The sequence below is a fragment of the Protomyctophum parallelum genome (genome assembly GCF_964188405.1).
Source record: "Protomyctophum parallelum genome assembly, chromosome: 1".
Lineage (NCBI taxonomy): Eukaryota > Metazoa > Chordata > Actinopteri > Myctophiformes > Myctophidae > Protomyctophum > Protomyctophum parallelum.
Window position 1 is genome coordinate 37,555,141 of NC_139697.1, and position 19,777 is coordinate 37,574,917.

Genomic DNA, 19,777 nt, shown 5'->3' on the forward strand with positions numbered 1-19,777 from the left:
ATCCACAGGTGTCCAGATGCCTCCCAGGCCGCCCAGCGTCCAATCAGACGGCAGCATGCACTCGTCCATGAACCAATCAGCCATGGGTCAGGAGAGGGGTGAGTACTCTCCCAGAGTGCACCCAGACATACGCGCCAAGAGGCGCAACAAAGCGCCTGGAGCAGGCGTCTCTTCCTGGTTTTTATACAGCTGGTTGATGGAAATGACGCAGCGTGGGCATAACGGAGTTATATCGGAGTACTTCTATATTGAAATATTGGTACTTTTACTTAAGTAAAGACATTTTAGTACTTTTTACACCACTGTTGGAAAGTGGGGTTGACAAAGTTCAACTCTCCCAGGTGTGGGTGAGTGACCTTCCCTTCCAGGCAGCTACTTTCAAGCAGACGTTGGTTCTTATTCAAATATCTATTCAGATATTCAAAAAAGTAAAGAGGACAGGGCACTTGGTTATCTTGTCTTTTTATTTTAGCCTTAATATGAACTGTAGCGTACCTATTCTGGGAGGGGAACGTTCACCGAAATTATCCGATTTCCAGCATTTTAAATGATGTGCTGTCCCGCCTTTATGTGGTTCAAACCGTCGATGCAGTCTTCTTTCATACTTCTTCTTTCATACAAGTATGCGTGTCTAATTGCTGTGTCCTCCGGTCCCCTCAGTGTACATGCGGAACCCCCAGATGCCACCTTACGGGTCCCCGGTTCAGCCTGGCTCCGCCTTATCTCCACGCCAGTCTTCGGGAGGCCAGATGCATGCTGGGATGGGTCCCTACCCTCAGAACAACTCCATGCAGGGCAACTACGGCCCCCAAGGGGCACAGTACGGCCCGCAAGGTGAGAGAAGGGAAACATGGTGTAGAGAGGGAAAACCGCTCACTGCTGGCCTGCTGGGGAAGTTACTCAGGAAGACTAAAAGTTATTATTAGGGATGTCCGATATTGACTCGTCATGTGTCGGATTCGAAAGAACCCCCAGCCTGTGCGGTGGGGAAAGTAGTAATATTACAGTAGTATCCCTTTCGTTTTATTATAACACTGGAGTTGAAAAACACAAAACAACATCACCATAAAATAACCAGACGTTTGTAGTGTGCTCCGCTCTGCTCTCGTCGTCGATGTACGAAATTATACAAATGTATTTCTGCCTTTGAATGAATTAACAGATGTTGTTCTGTGACGGTGGCAAGAGTTTCGCTGCTAGCCCAGATTCAGAGTGGGCTTTGAAGATAGCTTTTTCCCCTATTCTTTATGTATATTTATGAAAGAGTTTCACTTTGAAGTCGAAGTCGAGGGGTGAGCGTTGCAGGCTTTGAAGACAGTCAGCGCTAATAGTCGTCAGAGCCAAACAACATGGCGGTACCAGACAAAACCCAGCCTCACGAGGATGCTTGTCAGAATAGGAAGTGCGCACTGTAGGTAAATTTAGAGCCGGAGTGCTGAAGTTGTGGTGTTGTAGCGACTGTGACATTACTTAGTTTACTTTCTTTCTACACCAAATTGAGTTTTGAGAAACAAAAATAGGCTGATGATAATGCAGACCCGCTATGATTTGATTCATCTGCCACTTTTAAACGGAATATGTGATTTAAGTGCGATTTGATGTTTCCCAACATCGTTTTGTGTGTCACAATCTACTGTTTTGATCACTTTCAAGTCTTTTTTTGTAAACCTGAAAATGCCAATAAACAAATTACATTTTGTTTGACTCGGTTACACAGAAAATGTGAAAATAGCACATCTACAAGCTCACAACACCTCTGTAGATGTGTGAATGAAAATTCATTTGACAATTTTTCCTGCCAAAATTGTCATGATTTAGAAATAAAATGTCGACGTCCGGCCTGAATGGGTTAAAGTATAACTTCACTGTCATCTGGGGACCCCCCTAAAATCATGTGGGACCGACCCACAGGTTGAGAACTAAGAGCTAAGAGCTAAGGCCTGGAAACACGTGGGGAAGAAGCCCTGGTCTTAAAGTGTTTCTCCGTATCTCCACCTCGCCCCACAGGTTACCCCAGGCAGCCGGGCTACAGTGGCATGCCCAACGCCAACTACAGCGGCGGGCCGGGCATGGCGGGCTCCATGAACCCCGGGATGCCTGGTCAGGGCGGGGGCGGGGCTCCGTACGGGGGCATGCCCCCCGGCAGGATGGGCCCCGGGCAGATGGCCCCGCGGCCCTTCGGCCCCGGCATGGGACCCAACATGGCGGGCATGCCGCCGCAGGTGGCGTCGGGCATGATGCCGCCTCCGGGCATGAACCGGAAGGAAGGAGGCCCCCCCATGCACCACGGACCCTCCAACTCCATACACACCAGGTGGGTTGTGTAAAGCACTGGTTTTCAACTCTTCATATCAAGCTCCATTATTTATTCTGCATTTGAGCCACAGACCACCATTTGATGAGATTTAGTCTCTCTGACCCAAAACCTATACAACTATTTTGTTGTCGTTGGATAAGATTTTGTCCACAATTCCACACTATTGATATTGGTACCATAGGAGTGATAACAGGCAAACGTTGTAGACTTCTTGTAAATTAAGTAATATAGATGTTTAACAATACTTTAACTCTTGAGTGTGTAAAATGAAACCAAATAGACCCTTAATAGAGCCCCCCCCCCCCATCCCTACTGGACGCATGACGTCACCTCACGGACCCGCTAGACTCCATAACGGTATCGGTAGGCCCCAAACCTCATTGATTTCTGGGTGCCGATAACTTTGGAACCGGGTCCGTTTAGGATGCCTAGCCAGCTCTGTCCCAGCCAGCTCTGTCAGGGTCTCAACGAGACACTGGGGAGCTGTTACGCGTCAAGGGTCATTCACCCACGGTCGCTCACAGAACGGAGTTAAGACTCTCTGGAGTCTGGACAGTTCTCCTTTCGTGTGTGTGTGTGTGTGTGAGTGTGAGTGAAATGCTGGTCTGCCTCGCGTAGGCAGGCTGCGTCATGGTCTGTTTTGTCGCCCGAACGCGCAACACATTACTGACTGGGGGATATTGAAAGTGTAAAACTAGAGAGAGGGAGAGATGTGTTAAAGAAGAGCGATGGAGAGAAAAACAAGCTCTTTAGACGAGTGACTCACATGGATTTGGAAGCCAAGCTTGTGCTTGGCAAGCCAAGCTTGTGCTTGGCAGTGTGTGGAAACGGACAGGACTCATCCTCCCTGTGTGGAATCTTTAAGCTGTGTGGCCAGTGAACAGAACACGACAGAAGCCTTTAAAAATGGCAAAAAACTAAATGGGGAGAAATTGGAAACTAATTTCCACACACCTCCGTTTTTTTGTTTTTAATGCCAACACAAATGTATATCTCCTGTTTGTTGAACCTAGTTGTGTGTTGTGGGCATTGGGGCATTTTGCGAAAATAGCACTACGCCGCCACACATCGTGGCCTTGTAGATCAGCTGTGTTCGGTGAAGATATTTACAGTAGTGTATCGTGAACACTACTGTAACAGAACCCCTTCACTCTTTTGTTTTGTTAACTCCATTTGTACACTCTTCGGAGTTGGACCTTTTACGAGTCAATGACTTGTCTTTTAGCTGGATTTCTTCTCCACTAGTCCTTCCCAGACATGTTAGTCTAGTTTGTAATTGTTGACTAAATCAATAATTTAGCTGGGGACCCCCTCGCGGACCCCGCCGTCCAGACTCCACTTTGACCCCACCACTGTACTACGGATGCGCAATATTGACATTCTCGAGTGATCTTGTGAATGTGCCATATGGAGTGAAAGCCCTATCGTCACTGTGTTGATGGTTGGTTTGTTTTGTGCTGTGTCCAGGCCGCCGGGCTACCCCAACATGTCCCATGGGATGGGACCAGGCTCTCCGTACGGGCCGGGCATGAACAGCATGCAGGGCATGATGAACCAGGGAGCACCCGGGCCCGGACCCTTCCCCATGGGAGCTAACATACCAAATAACACCCAAGGTGAGTTGCAGCACAACCAGCCTAGTGGCGCTGTGGCTGGAGTGTCCGCTACTGAGACTGGCATGTCGGGGTTCGATTCTCGGCAGAGGAAAATGAGATCCAATGCCTCCCTGTGACATGCTAACGTCATGTCCAGGGAGTGTACTTGTACATCATGTCCAGGGGGTGCAGTTGTACATCAAGCTGTCTCACACTACAGAAACAGGAGATGGGTTCCTGCCCTATGGACCTATTGCCACAGCAAGACTTAGTTACAGCGCCCCTTATGGTGATGTTGTGCACAAAACTCAGACTCCACCTTAGCCCGTAGCACTTGCCTTAGCCTCAACCCTCAACAACCTTGCAGGTGTCTGCAATGGATAAATGGTTCTTAATTTAGTTATGATCCTTGGTGACTATGTCTATGCATTTGATGTATTACCATGTGGTGTTCTTGCTTACTGTAAGAGCGTCTGCTACATGCCTAAATTGTGCACGTTTAACCCCCGCCTCTCTTTGCTCTCTACCTTCTCTGGCAGGCATGGCCCCCAGTCCAGAGTTCGGCATGGACAAGATGGCCCCCTCACAGAAGATGAACAACAAGGTGGACGGCCCTCCCAAACCTGAAGCCAAACCCGTACCGCCAAAAAAGGTACAGTGAAAAAAACTTAGGAACTTGTTTGAAGGGTTGATATATTACTAGTACAATGGTTCTCAAAGTGGGGTCGTTCCAAATGGACTCTTCCATGTCTGTAACTTTGGAACCATTTGTAGACTCTCAGAGTTATGGCCGTCCTTTGAAAAGTTATCTTTCCCATACGTTGGCATTTCCGCTTCCTTGTTCCAGAGTCAGTATCTCATAGCTGCATTCGATCGGCTCGGCAGCAGATTTGAACCGGGAACAACACGACGCCTTCACATGTGTTTTCCCGTTCTGCTGCTGAACCAATCAAAATGGAGCTATGAGAAAGTTGACGCCGGAACAGGAAATGGGAAATCCACCTTCCTGGAAAAGATGCAACTACCGTCATGCACAGAGACTATTGGAAGACCTGTATTGGTTGATTATTGTCCAAAGACAGTTACACAGCAGTTAATACCAGATCACTGAGCACAAGAAAGTACCTACTGCCCTACAAAGCCAAAGCGCAGTAATTATGTTTTTGGACACACTGACTTATTTCTGAATCTCAAAGGTCAAAGTAGCCTTCATGATTTTGGGGGATAAACAATTACCTCAAGAACATATTTACAATTAGTGTGATATCACTTATTTGCTGATATCTCATTTGGCAGTGGCCAGTTGAAACACTTTTAAAACCCAATATCGGCCAATTATAATATTTCTTTTCGTGGTTACTGTACCATGGCTTTGTACTGTAGATAACAGCGTTGATGGAAAGACATCAGTCAGTTTGAGAACCGCTGCTCTAACCCCCCCTCCCCTCCCCTTCCCTCCCCCGGCAGAAGTCGAGCTCGTCCACCACCACCAACGAGAAGATCACTCGTCTGTATGAGCTGGGTCCGGAGCCAGAGAGGAAGATGTGGGTGGACCGCTACCTGTCCTTCGCCGAGGACAAGGCCATGGGCATGACCAACCTGCCGGCCGTGGGCCGCAAGCCCCTCGACCTCTTCAGGCTCTACGTGTCCGTCAAAGAAATCGGCGGCCTCACGCAGGTCTGTGGGCACTGTGTGTGGGGGGGGGAGACAAAAACTCATTTTGCGTCATGGTGTGAATTTGTGTACGCTTTTGTGCGACCGTGGGTGGCAAATACATAGTATTTCATCCTCCCTTCCCCACCAGGTGAATAAGAATAAGAAGTGGAGAGAGCTGTCCACCAACCTGAACGTGGGCACGTCCAGCAGCGCCGCCAGCTCCCTAAAGAAGCAGTACATCCAGTGTCTGTACGCCTTCGAGTGCAAGATCGAACGGGGCGAGGACCCGCCCCCCGACTTCTTCAACACAGACGCCAACAAGAAGAGCCAGCCCAAGGTCCAGCCTCCAAGCCCAGGTGAGCGTCAAAGTGGATTTTATTTTTATTATGTTTTTATTTGTGCTTAACCACTCAATGACTGTCCGCGTGTGTATGTCTCTATGTATGTATGTCTATCTGGAGTACGAACAGCTGCAATATACCTTCAACTGGCACTGTTGAGCAGCCTAGACGGCCATTCACACTGAGCACTATAACTATAACTGCAGCCAGCCAGCGGTGTTGTTGAGCAGCCTGCACCGCTCAGTTCACACGGGTGTGATTATTATATATTATTTTGCTGCCAGTACATTTCTGCCTTACATTATTAGAGCACTGGTTTAGTGGTTTCCAACCACTGGCTCGGACACGTTTTTATGGGTCTCTTTTAGGCATGTAACGATATATCGTATATCGATAATATCGATATTAATCCAGACGCTATTATCGTGAAAAATCGTATCGTGAGTTGAGTGAATTGTTACATGCCTAGTCCCTTTATTAAATTTTTTTACATTTTAAGTATTATTATTATGTCAAAACATTTTCAGAAAAGCAAAACTCAATGATTTTTGTAATGTCATGAATAAATAAAAGAAAGATCTAAAATCCCATGAATTAGAAAACGAATGTTTAGGAAGTAGTGAAAATAGTCTATCTACAAGCAAAGTGCGATACATGGCCAAAGCATTTCCGGGGGTACCTTCCCCAGCCAAAAAAAACCTTGAGAAAACCCCTGCCTTACACATCCAATTCGAACAGAATGAATAAAGTATATATTTCAGCGTTTCGGTCCATGTCTGTCTCCCATGGGTGCTGCCGCGTGCTTCCATCAACCTCCCCCGCTCTCCCTCTCTCTCTGCCCCATATAATGTGCCTATAAACCTGCGTATTTTATCGTATCCTATTAATTGTGATGTTAAAAGGCAATCTCCCGTCGCCGGTTTGTCATCTTCATGTACAGTATGAGCCGCCATCCCCCTTAAATCACAGCTGTTTTGGCTCGTGGGCGCAACATTTAGCAATAAATCGGCAGGTCTCCCAACATGTGGGCCCTGTCAATGTTGAAGGTGGCCCCCCAGATTATTGGCAAAACACTAGTCAGTAGTCACACAAGTCATGGTATTTCATTTATTTAATTTTCTAACCTCTTAAACCCCAGGGGGGTCCAGGAGGGAAAATCTAACATATCGGAGTTGGAACCTGAGACCTTGACCAGCCCCATTTTCCCGCTGAGAGCTGTTCATGAGGTGGACAGCCGCTGATTGGGGCTTAGGGAACTTCACCCAATAATATGTTTTCCTATCAACTCACCCCATGAAGCCTTGAATTCATGGAGATGTTCTTGTTTTTGTTTAAACCAATTATTTGACCAATAGTAAGTTAATAGGGGGCCAATCTTAACCAGAGCAAAACACTGTTGTTGAATCTGGGGGTATGCTCATCAGTGTGCGAGTTGCAACACTGGGGGAGTTGTTTTGGAGTTTGCTGCATTTCGAGCTTGTGGATCTGCTACTTTTGAATCCTGAAAAGCAACAGTTTTAGGACAGTTTTGGTGAGGTTTCTACCCGACAGAGACGACACACATCAGTGTTGTTGATCGTATGAAATGTTGGATCACGAGGCAAACATTCAACGCAACGCAGCCGGGCCACAAGTTTGTCGTCGTCGTGTCAGCTGGGAGTGTGTGTCAGTGTGTCAGGGGTGGGGGGGGGGGGGAAGAGATTCCTGAGGGGCTGGTTGTGACTCTCCTCCGGAGGGGATGTTTGTTTTGGAGCCTCATATCACCGGCTGCTTGGCTTTGATGCCAGCAAGCAGCCTGCAGGTCTCGTGCTCTGGCCTCAGACCCAGATTCTCTGATAGCGATACGGGGGGGTGGGGGGGGGGGGGTCATCTGAGGAAGGGTTAGGCTTGGTTTACGTGGTAATAACCAAGCTTCCTGAGTAGGCCTGTCACAGTTATTACATAATCGTCTAATCGCAGATATTTGAGATGATCGCAATTATTTGTGCATAATCGTCAAAAACAACTGCAGGAAGTAAACTTGTAGAAGCTTGTGAAGCATTGTAACTAAGCTTGTAGATCAGCTTTTTCTGCAATTCTTTCCAGTATAAAATATTATTACGAAGCCTTAAAGGCAATCTGAAATAACATTTTTGATTCATATCAAAGTTCCAATGTTCAAAGCTCGTTAATTGTGTGGCTTAAATATGTAATCGTGAAAGCCCTAATCCGGAAGGTTCCTCCTAGTTCTATCCCGGGCTCCCCCAGAGTTAGTGCTGTGTCCTTGAGCAAGACTCTGAACCCCTATTGCTCACGATGTGTAGGTTGGTGCCTTGCATGGTTTCCTCCTCCGCTGTCGGTGTATTATGTGTGTGCGATTGGGTTAATGTAATGCACATTTTAAGGCACATAATTGAGCTATATAATGCGCCATTTACCATTTAACGATACTTGTTTCTCAACCAATGTTAATTAATTGCAGGCGGTCCATGTGGAAAATGTTTGGGAAATATATATTTGTCAAATGTATGTAAAAATATTTCCGGAGCATGACATCCACCGCAGGCACGTTTTAGTCTAACTTTTATTTGATGACAAAATATATGTAACCCGTAGTTCCTGTCATCATAGCTTAGCTTTTCTTTTATTAGTGTGGTTGCTGTATGCAACACACTATTGTTCTAAGTCCTTTTTCGTTGACCTTTTTTTGTTCATTGAGTTCAATGGATGTTTCTTTTTTAAACTTTTCTGTAACCATAAAAAGAAAATTCTGTCAGCAACATAATGTCCAATCAGTGACATCAAATATGATGTCGATATATAATATAAATGGCAGGACAGAATTAATCAAGAACTGAACTTTCTAGTATAAACCCATGAATTACAAGTGTGAAAATGCCTTCCCACATTAAAAATAATTAACACAAGAATAAATGCATGACAAGTACACTTGCAATTCCCCAGAATTGCACCTTTTAGTATATTTTTTGTGAAAAAATGTAGTTGACAAAAAAAAAAACGTCATAGTTTTAGTGTGTGTGTGTGTGTGTGTTTGTGTGTGTGAGAGGATGGGTTGGTGGGTGGATGGTTGGATGTGGCTGGTGTGTGATGTGTGGCCCTGGGCTACAAACATACGGCAACGCTCCCTGGAGATTAGAGCTGAGCCAGAAAATGATGGATGTGCAGGAAGAGAGGCCTGTGTGTGTGTGTGTGTGTGTGTGTGTGCGTGCGTGCGTGCGTGCGTGCTCCATCCTCCCCCCTCTCTCTTCATCTGTATTTGAGGGAAATCCCTGCCCAAAGGGAGCAGGATGAGGGGGGGGGGGACTGTGTGTGTGTGTGTCGAGAGTGGGTGATGTGAATAAGTGTGACCTTGCCGTGACCCCCCGGCAGCGTGTGTGTGTGCCAGTTTTTAATGAATGGAACTGGTGAGTCATGTGAACCCGCTGCCGTGTGTCACGTTGCCGTGGCAACCCGATGGCGTCGCTAACGTGCTAATAGTAGTGACTGACTAACTCCTGAGTCCCAGGTTAAAGGATGAGGCACGCACACACACACACACACACACACACCAAATCTTTCTCTCTCTCCCAATACCCTCTCTCTCTCTCTCTCTCTCTCTCTCTGTGTAATCCTGTCACAGCCCAGGATGTTTAGAGATCATTGTCTTCCCAGTGACTCTAGAGCTGGTGGTGGGGGTATGGGCGAGGGGTGGAGTGGTGGTGTGGGGTAAGAGGAATTGGGTGGGGTGAGGGTGGAGGGGTGTCAGTTTGGCATGCTGCTGTGTTGAGCTGAAGGATTCCACGCTGGCTGGCTGTGCTGCTGAAAAGCCGATACAGGCGACACACACACACACACACACACACACACACACACACACACACACACACACACACACACACACACACACACACACACACACACACACACACACACACACACACACACACACACACACACACACAACTGTGCTCAGCGTGCCGGAATGTCTTAATGTTTTTTTTTCTTTCTTTTTTTCTTTTTTTTTTGGAATGCCAAAAAGCCAGCGTGGGTTTATTCCAAGAGACTGGGTTGGAAAGCTTGCATGTCCAAAACCGATCCTTTTCTTTTAGTTTTTTTATATAAAATAGTGAAAATAGCTGATAGATGACAAGCATCTGCAATTTTCACTACTTTTGTGCAGCGCTCTAATGAAGTAGGGCGCTGGTTTACGGAAAAAAAACATGACATTTTTTTAAAAATGGAGATCTGAGGTTTCTTCCCGACAGCAGCAAGCCCTCAGTGGTGTTCACTCAGGGCCTATCCAACTCCATGGCTATCTCGCCTCTGTGTGGACCTTTCCGTGAGCTCCCCTGGAGCGTGGGAAAACACTCTGTGTTGCATTTCTTTCGTAGCTGTCGGGAGGAAACCTTGTATGTTCCAAAAACCTTTTCAGGCAATGTGGGGAGAAAAAAAGAACCCAGGTTCTTTTCCAATGTCTTTTCATTTGTTTAGTATTCATAAAAGCCACACATACAGTACTTCAGCTTGTAAATCTTTCCTGCTTTTTATGACAAAGTACGGCATTCGCTTACAGTTTAACACACACAAAAAACAAACATAAAATGCTCTGATATGGAGAGTTGGAGTTACAAGGTTTTTGCCAGACAGATGATTCTTTGAACGATGGATTTTTGTTCTCTAATTTTCTTTTTCATCCGTCCTTTTATTCTCCCGCCCATGGTTTCTAAATTGTGTGTGTGTGTGTGTGTGTGTGTGTGTGTGTGTGTGTGTGTGTGTGTGTGTGTGTGTGTGTGTGTGTGTGTGTGTGTGTGTGTGTGTGTGTGTGTGTGTGTGTGTGTGTGTGTGTGTGTGTGTGTGTGTGTGTGTGTGTGTGTGTGTGTTTTTTCTCCAGCCGGTTCGGGGTCCCTCCAAGGCCCCCAGACTCCTCAGTCCACCAGTAGCTCCATGGCCGAGGGGGGAGACCTGAAGCCACCCACCCCGGCCTCCACGCCTCTCAGCCAGATGCCCCCCATGCCCGGCGCCAGGTACCACCCCCACAATAACCATAATATAGACATGGGCCGCGTTTATATGCAGGGTGATCATTCTGAATGAATACTTCCGAATAAAATACTTCAGAAGTAATGTTTTTTGCTGCGCGTTTCCATGGGAAATGGTCATTCCGAATGATTGTTTACATGCATGTGATATAAGACATGATATATGTTAATTCACGTGAAGCTACGCCATCTGCTGGACACATAAAATATAGACAGTTAATTCATTGTGACTGTCTCAACAATACAAACATATTACAGACGAAAGACGACACTTTGAAATCCCATAATTTCATTCCGCAGTAGTTTTGAGGCTGCTGCTTGGATAGGGGCGTACATATGTTTACCGTCTTTTTTTCCCCACCTGCTGCGGCTCCCCTTCTCCGCTGGGAAGGTGATCATCTCGTTTTTATGTGTACTTTATTATCTACAGCATGGCCAGGGCACGCAACACACTGATTATTATTGTATCGGGTCGCTCGTTATTTTTGAGAGAGAGAGAGAGAGAGAGAGAGAGTTTGAGTGTGAGAGAGAGACCGTTGAACACACACACACATAGATCAGGGGTATCGTCATCTGCTGCTGCTCCACGTATTTTTTGTGGATTTCGGATCTGCAAAATGCACGAAATAACGCGCTCCTCGTGCTCCTCGTGCAAACTCCTCGGTGCGCCTTGGATATGAGCGCCTTGGAGCATGCTCAGAAAGACCAGAATGAATTTACATCCGAAGCAGTGTATACATGAGTCCAATTTTCTTTCAATCGCATTGAACATTAGAATAATCCGGCCATTGACATCGGAATGGTTTTTAGATCGCATCGAGCATTATCATTCGGATTTAAGTTTTGGTAGGTGTTAACATGACAACGTGTAATAGGATTGAACTTCTATTCGGAATGAAAAGGGGATTTAACTGCTCATGCTCACTGCTCAAGTGTTAAATTCCTCTATATAGTCTGATAGTAATCATTGCTATAGAACGGCTTTTCTCAAACTTTTTTCATGTCAAGAACCCCCAAATTAAAGTGTAATCGGCTGCAGATGAGAAGATGGTGTTATGTTCGGTAACAAGAAGACTCGCCCCGTTTCTGTTTTCCTCCCAGAATTTTCCCCAATGTGAGGGGTGGGAGAGGCTGGACAGCAGACGGCTGGACTTTGAATTTCTCTAACTATAAACTTTCATGACAGCAGACAGCCTAAGTACAAATATAATTTATGAAAATCTACTACATTGAAGTCTGTTCACAGAAGTTATTGTAGGATATGTGGGGATTATCTGACGAGGTACCATTTGAGTGTGCAAAACCTTACATATACTAAATAATACTAAATTGTTTATAGGGTCAATATAAGTAAAATAATATAGCCTTTCTACAGGAGTATCTTTTTATATTTTTACAAAAAGAATACAAACAGCCAATAGCATATTACAAAGTTATCCCCCTCACTGGTGACAATTCCGGGAGGAAAAACGGGCAAGCACCGGGTCGAGTCTTCCGGTATTCTTATGTTCCAATACTTTCAAGATAACAAAATAAAAAAATAGCAGATGTATAAGCTTGCATTGAGCTTGTATATCTCCTAATTTTGAATAGCCACCTAATCTAAAATAAAAAATGGCACAGATGCATTCCCGCTTTGAATGAGTAGTAGTTATTATTCAACATGCCCAAAAATCATGGACACTAGCAATTATAAAGATTTAAACACAACAAGATGAGAAAGAACATGATTACTGTAAATGGAACCACCTATTACAGGTCAAGTGTTGTAACCAATGCGTGTCGTGTGTTGTGGCGGTCTAGGAGTAATGTGAATCTGCAGGACCCCTTCGCGGACGGCGGAGACCCCGCGTTCCCCCGGAGGAACGCCATGACCCCCAACTCCCAGGGCTTTCAGCCCGGGATGGGGGGTCCCGACATGATGGGTCGCATGGGGCCCTACGAGCCCAGCAAGGACCCCTTCGGTGGCATGAGGAAAGGTGAGCAAAAAAACAACAACACGACAATGAATAAGACACAAAAAAAAGATGTTGCTTCTGTGGGCTGTGTCATCGATTCTGCTGTCAAGCATTACAAACTAGAAAAAGTGGCCCTCGGGGCACAGGTCTCCACCAGGCCAGGTCAGGTTGTGGCCTCCTGGTGGCCCTATAATAGGCCAATGTGAAAAGGGTGCCATTTATTTTTACGCCTTGGATGGCAAATGGATGATTTGAGGCATTTTGTTGTTGCAAAAATCAACCTGTTGGTGGCACTATAACAGGCCAATGTGAAATGGATGGGATATATTCCTCAGCCTAGTAGGAAAGTCTGTGAAAGATTTCACGTAAATTGCATGCTGCGTTCATGATTTGAGGCTTTTTGTTCAAAACGAGCCAATCCTGAAAACTTTGAAAGCCAATGTTAGCAAATTAGAATGGAATCTGAAATATCGGACAGATCCGTCTTGAACACATGACTATAGAGATATTGTGTAACGATTTGCGGGATTTTTGGACAGAATCTGCAGGAGTAATATCAAATAATGTGTTTTACAAATGTCGGCCTCCTGGTGGTACAATAACAGGCTGTTCTGGAAAATTTGGGGCAGAGGTTCATCGTTGGCATTCAGGGAGTGTGTGCAAAATGTGGCATCGACCGGGTTAACGGTGCAGGAGATTAGCTGGTAACAGACGGACGGACGGACGGACGGACACGGACGGAGTGCAAAACATACTCTCTCCCCACGCCTTCGGCCTGGTGGAGACAAAAATCACACTTGTGTGACGTGAGAGGTGCTCTTATCATCATACATCACATTCCGTTCTCAGCCAATCAAATCATCACAAATGTCATTCGGCCAATCACTTTTCTGCCCTCACTTTTATCTTCAATATGTACTGTGCTCAGCCAATCAAATCATCGCTTTGGGTTGATCAACCAATCATCAGCCAATGTTTGTGTTCACACAAACACTCAAAGCTGGGCATAGGAGGGGCTATCTGAAATGGCCGATTTGTACTTCCGTCCGGTTCAGATCGCCGTCTATGGTAACGGGAGGGGATGTGTTAACCCATTCTGAACGGGCACCCATTTTGGTGTAAGTAAGTAAGTAAGTAAATTTTATTTATAGAGCACTTTTCAAAACAAAGTTACAAAGTGCTGTACAGTAAAAACAACAATATAAACAATCAAGTTAAAACAGGCACAAAGGAGCAAACAACACAGAGTAAGAGCAGAAACATAAATTGACAACAGTAATAGTGAGACTAAAAGTAAACGTTTACAAGATAAAATGTAACCTAAATAAATGAGTTTTTAATTTGGACTTGAAACCTTCAACAGACTCTGCAGTTTTAATTGATAGGGGTAGGGCGTTCCACAGTGTGGGAGCAACCACTGCAAAGGACCGTTCCCCCTTAGTTTTAAATTTTGTCACCGGAATATTCAGGAGGCCTTTGTCAGAGGACCTGAGGGGTCTAACATTTGGTTTTGCCACCAATAAATCTGTAAGATAAACTGGGGCTAGGCCATGTAGTGCTTTATATGTTGTTAAAAGGATTTTAAAATCGATTCTAGATTTGATCGGGAGCCAGTGTAGTTCAGCCAGTACCGGTGTTATGTGTGCTCTGCGGTTTGTATTAGTGAGTATTCTAGCGGCTGTATTTTGTACTAATTGTAGTTTGTAAATAGAGGAACAGTTAAGGGTAGTGTACAGTCCATTACAATAGTCGAGACGGGATGAAACAAAAGCATGAATAATTTTTTCCAGATCTTGAGAAGTGAGGATGGGTTTGATTTTTGATATATTCCTTAAGTGATAAAAACATGATTGGGTGACCTTCTTTATGTGGGACTCGAAGTTCATGTGTCTGTCGAAAAAGACACCCAGATTTTTGGCAGTGTCAGTCATGTTGGAGGCCAGTGGGCCCAAGACAAGCCGGATTGCGTTTCTGACGTTTTCGGGGCCAATAACGAGGATCTCTGTTTTATTAGCATTCAGCTGAAGAAAATTAAGTGCCATCCAGTTATTTATTGCAGCTAAGCAATCACGCAGGATATTGAGTTTGTTTATGTCATTTTGCTTAAAGGAAAAATAAAGTTGTGTATCATCGGCGTAACAATGATAAGATACACCTTCAAAACTATTTATAAGCGCACCAAGTGGTAGCATATAAAGGGAGAACAGGATTGGACCTAAGATGGAGCCCTGGGGGACCCCACAGGTCAGAGGAGCTGAGGAGGAGACATAGCTGTCGACAGCGACAGACACACTTCTATCTGATAGATAGGACGAGAACCATTCCAAGGCCAAACCACTTAGACCTACCCACTGTTTGAGCCTGTCAAGAAGGATGGAGTGGTCAATTGTATCAAAAGCAGCACTTAAATCAAGTAAGAGCAGCACCGAGCACTCACCGGCATCGGCTTTCATAAGAATATCACTAGAAACTTTAAGAAGAGCGGTTTCCGTACTGTGTTTCTGACGGAAACCAGACTGAAACTTATCAAAAATATTATTGTTATTAAGAAACTGTAAAAGTTGTTTACAGACGACTTTTTCCAGAACTTTAGAGATAAACGGGAGTGTCAGCATCATGTTATGCTTTAGCTATTTAAAAATAGCAGATCTACAAGCTCATATCGCGCCACCGAGTGGCGCGATACGAGCTTGTAGGTCTGCTATTTTTGAAAAATCGAAAAGCGACTGACATTTTTAGAATCTGATCTCAGGTCAGAATGGGTTCATCAGACCAGTGTGTGTCCGGCGGAAACCTCGTATGAATCTGATCTCAGGTCAGAATGGGTTAATGGAACCAATGGCTATCCTCAGCCTGGTGGGTGCTGCTTCCACGTAGCCAGACTACCTTGAAATCAGAGCTCAGGGCGGGACATGTCAGACGGAATTTGATCAGAGCCAATCAGAGGAAGAACAAGGACATGGTGGAGGAACAACTCTGTACTAGAAGAACAGTCGTGTACCCTCCATAGATGGATTACTCAATGGACACTACACGCTTTCTACTGCCATATGTTTGTAACCTTACAGTATATGCAAGAAGTCCACAAGATTATTTGGTTATGGTTATTTGTTTTTGGTTTCATGGCATTGTAGCAGCAATAACAAAGACATCTGTAATATAATAAGAATAGCAACAGTAGTAGGAAGACGATAAAGAACAATATCAAAGTATGTACATTAATCATAGCACGTTGTGAGGTGCTGTGTGCGTTATATCCATATGTACTGTGTAAGGTGTTGATATAATGTCTCTGTGGAGTAGAATCCTCGTATGTAAAATTGTCAGTTAACTTTTCAAGATCGACTGTGTGTGCGAGTGTGTCAGTGTGAACAGCAGAGAGGTTTTTCTATTGAAGTTGTCTTGTGCTTTTGATTCAAGTTTAGAGGAAGCTTTCCTTACTAATAACCATTAGTACAGGCCATTATACAACTGGCTATACGTGTCAGCTCATTGTTTTTATATTTGGCAGCCTGGGCAATGTCCACAGGCTGGTGGTCAGAGGCTTGAGGATTATGGGGTTGTCCAAGTGTGAAGCAAAGCAACTTGCAACATACTGTACAGTCTGTCTATTTGGAGGAGAAGGTGCTTTTTGTACCCATGCTTTACTTTCGGTAATATGACAGACTGAAGTGACCAATGTTGGCTGTGAATAAGTTAATGTGTTGCCTATGTTCTGTACATGTAGGGCTTGTTTGGACTCAAGCACTGAGACACATGATGTTTCGAATGCGTGGGATATCAAAAGCAACTGAAAAATATTTGTGCCCTTGATAATGTATTTTTATAAATGTGGACTCAAATAAAGTGTGTGTGTGTGTGTGTGTGTGTGTGTGTGTGTGTGTGTGTGTGTGTGTGTGTGTGTGTGTGTGTGTGTGTGTGTGTGTGTGTGTGTGTGTGTGTGTGTGACTGTGTGTGTGTGACTGTGTGTGTGTGCGCACCGCATTTTTAGCATGGATCCTGCACTGTAATTCAGTTATCTTTTTATTGTAAACTGCCAGTGTGCAGTCGAGTGGCCTACGTGTTTTGAATGTGTAAATCAAACCATTCCATCTCCTTTTTGTGTTTCACTTCTTGGTAAATTTGAATGCCCTGCTTGATCATACTACAGCATCACACGAAAGCATCCAAAGTAACTGGTTCAATCCCGTCTCTAAACGACCTCCCCTGGCCAGCTGGGGTGCCTGATGGAGAGGAATGGAACTGGTCGGAATAACGTGTTCCTTCCACGCGCTACGTCCAACCAGAATAACGTGTTCCTTCCACGCGCTACGTCCAACCGGGGAAACTCCCCCCTGGCAGGTGGAAAGAAGCAGCTTGGACAGCTTTGACACTGGGTGAAAAAATGGGTTGCAAAATCGTGGGATACTTTTTGATGCTTTTGAATTTGAATCCTGAAAAACGTAACAGTTTTGGACATGCAAGGTTTCCACCCAAGAGAGACGATAGCAGTTTGCCATGTCTGCTAGTCGCCAATGCCAAATTAGAGATTGACAAATGCTAATATTGTCCTTTTGTTTGTCATTTCTCTCCTGCTTTTTTTTCTTCTTCTAAAGCCGGGGAGCAGTTCATGTCTCCAGGCCCGGGTCCCAACAGCGGGATGGGGGAGCAGTACACCAGAGGGCCGCCGGGCCCCATGGCCACCATGCAGCTGGGTCAGAGACAGCAGTACCCCTACGGACCCGGATACGACCGCAGGTAACGAGTGGACCACGGTGTCCCCATGTAGGACTGTTATAGAGTGATTACCTTAACGAGTGGACCACGGTGTCCCCATGTGGGACTGTTGTAGAGTGATTACCTTAACGAGTGGACCCACGGTGTCCCCATGTGGGACTGTTGTAGAGTGATTACCTTAACGAGTGGACCACGGTGTCCCCATGTGGGACTGTTGTAGAGTGATTACCTTAACGAGTGGACCACGGTGTCCCCATGTGGGACTGTTGTAGAGTGATTACCTTAACGAGTGGACCACGGTGTCCCCATGTAGGACTGTTGTAGAGTGATTACCTTAACGAGTGACCACGGTGTCCCCATGTAGGACTGTTGTAGAGTGATTACCTTTAACTCATTCACTGCAGACTCTGTGCAGAGAATATTTCAACGAAACAGCCCAGACTGCCAGAATTGCCGTCTGTGTTTTTACTCACCTTTTAACCCATTCTGACCTGAGATCAGATTCATACGAGGTTTTCCACTGGACACACACTGGTCTGATTAACCCATTCTGACCTGAGATCAGATTCTAAAAATGTCAGTCGCTCTTCGATTTAAAGAAAATAGCAGACCTACAAGCTCGTATCACGCCACTCGGTGGCGCGATATGAGCTTGTAGATCTGCTATTTTTCAATTCACCCTGAAGACCTGAGGCCCATTCTACAAATGCCTTCTAAGTCGCTAGTGCTTAAACTTGTTCGTGCCAAGGACCCCTAAAATGATATGCCTTGGCTGTTTACCCCCATCTGTGAATGTTTTGTGCCAGGGACCCCCAGAAGCGAAGATTTGTTTAAAATAAAAAAGATCAAGACTTTTCTAAAATGTTCAAAACTAGCAGATGCAAGCTTGCAAGCGGTGAGCTTGGTATTATGATTACCCTTGCTCTAAATCCTAATGCTGCGTTCACACTGGCAGATGCCAAAGATACAAAGATGCAAAGCTATTCAGCATATTTGTAGCTTTGCATCTTTGTAGCTGAAGTTGAAACTAGCTCAACCTTTTGGTATCTGTAGCTTTTGCAGCATGTATCTTCATGTCACTGGCTTCCACTGAAAATGAATGGTAGACTGTATCTTTGCATCTGCCCACTTGAACGCAGCATAAGAGTTTTCGTGAAAAACGTATGTTGCGATATGTATGGCTAAAAAATAAAAATCTAAAATGACAGATGGTTTAAAGTTTAATGGGTTAATACCAGAGATCTCAGAATGTATGGTCTCGTTTGTTTGTAGCCTATTCTGCTTTCTTTCTGCCACACTCGTGCCACTGTGAATGGCCAAATTTGGCGAAAACAGCTGATCTCGATAGATGCACCTTTATTGATTCCGTGTGGGAAATTGAGTTGCCCGAAGCAGCAGGACAGCAGTTAAAGTACAGATACGGGGCAAAAGAGGTGCTGTGTAGGATAGAGCTAAGAGTAGCTAGCTGCACAATATCCAGTAGTCAGAAAGAAGAAACGGAAAATAGCTCTATTATATGGCAGTTTACAGCACTGAGCAGTAACAAATGCATCCAATCACCCCGCTGGGGTTATAGACTCCTGTGGGACTATCATGCCAAAATATGGAGTCCCGGGTCGACCATGTCCATGACGTCTGGCCTCACTGTGTGTGTGTGTGTGTGTGTGTGTGTGTGTGTGTGTGTGTGTGTCAAGCAGAGCGGATCCTGGCATGGCCCTGAAGGCAGCATGGGCCCCGGGGCCCCCCAGGCCAACCTCCACCCCTCTGGGGCCGAACCGGGGATGTACTCGCCAGGCCGCCCGCCTCAGCAGCAACGGTCAGAAACCACCGTTTACATCTCACTGTAAAACAACGCCATGTCTTTTCAGTAGTTTAATGAATTGAATAAATCCCTATTGAATAAAGTTATTATTAAAAGGGTGCCCAGTTGATAACACTTTTTTTTGGTTTCACTCCATGATTCAGTCTGAATGTGCCGTTTTCTGAGATGGAGGTGTGGCCAAAGTTGTACTCTTTGGCGATTGGTTCATGACGGATCATCCCCATTGGGCCGGTTAGACTGTCAACCAAGGAAACCCCGCCTCACGTTGGGATCTCCATATATGGGCATAAAATGGACACAGACAGATCTCCATACATGGGCTTTAACCCATTCTGACCTGAGATCAGATTCATA

At 45.3% G+C, this 19,777-nt stretch overlaps 1 protein-coding gene across 1 annotated transcript; it reads left to right on the forward strand.

Moving 5' to 3' along the window:
- Positions 1-15: 15 nt before the first annotated feature.
- Positions 16-19,659, forward strand: LOC310869221 (AT-rich interactive domain-containing protein 1A-like; the record flags this gene model as incomplete). The annotated part of the gene is made up of 12 exons (XM_083779845.1): positions 16-98; positions 661-834; positions 2,008-2,314; positions 3,785-3,933; positions 4,452-4,564; positions 5,380-5,589; positions 5,717-5,924; positions 10,780-10,912; positions 12,731-12,906; positions 17,481-17,622; positions 19,299-19,417; positions 19,595-19,659. Exons 1-12 carry the CDS (start codon positions 17-19, stop codon positions 19,657-19,659), a joined length of 1,878 nt encoding a protein of 625 aa, XP_083635971.1. The 5' UTR covers position 16.
- Between the last annotated feature and the right edge of the window lie 118 nt (positions 19,660-19,777).